At 61.1% G+C, this 2804-nt stretch overlaps 1 protein-coding gene across 1 annotated transcript in view; it reads right to left on the reverse strand.

The window, feature by feature from the left end:
- LOC104281213 (sacsin-like) overlaps positions 1-2733 on the reverse strand; it is a gene marked incomplete at its 3' end in the record, with an annotated part of 8582 nt that extends 5849 nt beyond the window's left edge. The window contains exon 1 of the mRNA XM_009879122.1: positions 214-2733. Coding sequence (XP_009877424.1) covers positions 214-2733 — 2520 coding nt within the window. The remainder of the gene's footprint in view (positions 1-213) is intronic.
- Between the last annotated feature and the right edge of the window lie 71 nt (positions 2734-2804).

Consider the following 2804-nt stretch of genomic DNA (forward strand, 5'->3'; position numbering starts at 1 on the left):
CAGGAAGGATGCAACCTCCTTGGGGAGGCTGAAGTTTTCCCCCAGCGCTTTAGGATCCAAGGTAGGGTGGATGAGTCCCACTAGTGGAGCATGGACATCATGGTAGAGCTGGGCAGCTGGCAACAGCACATGTTCACCAGCGGGCGGTGTAGCAGGGAGGAAAGGCACGGCCTGGAAAGCTGCCTGCATGGTGTTGCTCACCCTCTCTTTTACCGCATCCCGAAGCAGCTCAAGGATGCAGGCAGCCCTCTGGCAGGCCTGGGCACTGTCCTTGCTCCAGAGAAGCTGCACTGTCTTTGCCCGCTCCAGCAGCTCTGGCAGGGCCATTGTGTCCTTAGCCATGCCCAGCCTCTCCAGCTGGTTTAGCCTTTCTGGCGAAAGGAAGGCATGCCCAGTGGGGAAGCGCCCATCCTCCGGGTCGTATAAAGAGGCGGTGCGGCCTCTGGGATGCACCAGGTGACTGATGAACTGCAGGTGGCCATGAGGGGTGGCAGGGATGCAGGGCACTGTCTGCAGCGCTTTGTCCACGTCAATGTGGAACATATCCAGTGCGTGGACAACCAGTTCGTCCCGGTCAACGACAGAGAGGTCTTTCAAGTTGGGAAGCACAAGCTCGCAGTAAAACCGGGGCCAGTCATAGGTGCCAGCGTCCGCTGCCTTCCCGAGGCCCCTCTGCACCTGCTCTGGCAAGGCCACAGCTCTCAGGGGATGGGGAAGGGTGGTGGCAAAGACACGCTCTGCCACGGCACCCAGCTTGGGGTGCCTGACCACAGCCCGGTGCAGGAAGCGGGCGTCTCGCAGCGAGCACCATGAGCAGCCGTCGGAAAACAGCCTGGGGCCATTCTTTGCAGCCACAGCCTGGTAGAAACCAGTCACAGCTTCCGTAAAGGGGTAACGGGCAGTGTTGATGTCTGGCCAGAAGTCGTGATATTTGTAGCTCTTCAGCTCACCTGCCTCATGCATGGTGCGGAGGTGGTCCAGCGCCCGGAGCCAGGCAGCCGGCACAGCGTTGCGGAGCAGCGTCCGGTTCCACTCACCGCGCTCCGCTGTGTCCCACAGCCCTTTGCGGTTTGAGAGGATGCTGAAGGCCCCGTGCACGTGGATTGGCAGCCCTGAGGTAACTGGCATGGGAAGGTGGCAGAAGACTTGCCCCTCCTCAGCATCCAGACGTGGCTCCCACTTGTCATCTGCTGTACGGGCGAGAGGAAGGGCTACACCAGCCGTAGGAAGCGGAGGATGGAGCTTTGCCCGTGTGTGCTGGTGAAACAGTTCCAGCAACTCCCCATCATCCCGACGCACCAAAACTAGGTAGTGCCACGTGGTCTTCGAGTCTTCTTCATAGGCGGTGAGCTGCTCGATGGCTGCCCAGCTTGGGGGTTCCCCAGGTGTCCCCAAATCCCGGAGTTCCTTTCGCCGCAGCCTGACCAGAGGCATGGTGTCCTCCGCAAAGGTGGCCTTGTCTGGCAGCGTGTCCAGGGACATCTCCCTTACCTTCTGCAGGAAGAGCAGCAGGAGCCGGTTAGAGTCGAGGAATCTGGTGCCAAGGGCCTGGATGCGCTCTGTACCAAAGGCCTCTGAGCAAATCTGTGATGCCACAGCCTCCTCTTCAGTGCGAAAAGGCAGGCGGAAAAGGCTCCCTGGAAAGGGTCCTGGCTTGGGCAGGCAGCACCCAAAGATACCATGATAGGGCCAGAACTGCTCAGCGAAGACACGGAGGATCTGTGGCCGTCTGGAGAAGTCCAGGCGGATGCCAGGGCAGCCGGCCCTGGGGATGTGCTTGCCCAAGTGGGTGCCATTTGGATCAAAGATGAGCAGCGTTTCCCCGCTCAGCACCGCTGGCACATCTGTGATGCGGTAGACAGAGTTGAAGCCCAGCCCAAAGCGCCCGATCCGGCCTGCCTGGCCCTCCTTTGTAGCAGCCCCAACTTGTGTGATGTTATGGAGGTCATCCTCTGTGAACAGGGCATTGTTGTAGGCCCAGAGGGCTGGGCCGTGGCAGGTAGCCATGCCAGGGTCTAGCAGACCAGAGGTGGCTTTTCTGCAGCTTCGGATGTCCAGCAGGAAGCGGCACACGGTAGCTCCGGCATCCTCTGCATTCTGGACCATCTCTGTGAAGAGGTCGCCCTCCTCGCCGTACTCCCGGAGGATGTTGCGGAGCCGTAAGGTGATGGGCTCCGAGGGGCCGCACACTGCGAATGGCTCTGGCCCAAGCACCCGTGTACTGAGTAGCACCGTGCCGAAGAACATGGCCGTGCCGGATGGCACTGCCTCGTGCACCACCTCCTGAGCATCCTCCTCTCCCTCCAACTCCATATCCAGGTATACGGTAGAGTCAGCTGGGCGGAGGGCAAAGCCCGGACCCTCCGGGATCCTCACAGGAACCGGTACTCTGCCCTTGCCTTGGTGCCCCCGATTCTTCAGCCACTCCAGGACAGCCAGAGTCACCTTCAACTCTGCGTCGGTGCCAGCTCTGGAGCCGCGTCCATCTATGTCCTGCCCTAGGCAGCGCAGGGCTGCAGCTGCCCTCTCCTCGCTCACCGTCACCTCCACCCCCCAAGCCCTGAAGAGGCAGCTGTAGGGCAGGAACTCAGGGTGCACTCGGGGCACCAGCATCCCCAGCTCTAGCCCCTCAGGATAGTCCAGCACAGCATCACGCGGCAGGACAAACCCAGCCCCGGTCCACACCACAGCACCATTTGGGGCAGCCCCAAAGATCTTCAGGTTTTCCTGCATGTGCCGGTAGACAGGCTGGAGCGCAGGACCTACCTCTGCCACGTCCCTGCACCCTGCCAGCTGTCTCAGCT

This window comes from Apaloderma vittatum, unplaced genomic scaffold (genome assembly GCF_000703405.1).
Source record: "Apaloderma vittatum isolate BGI_N311 unplaced genomic scaffold, ASM70340v1 scaffold33091, whole genome shotgun sequence".
In the NCBI taxonomy this organism is placed as follows: Eukaryota; Metazoa; Chordata; class Aves; order Trogoniformes; family Trogonidae; genus Apaloderma; species Apaloderma vittatum.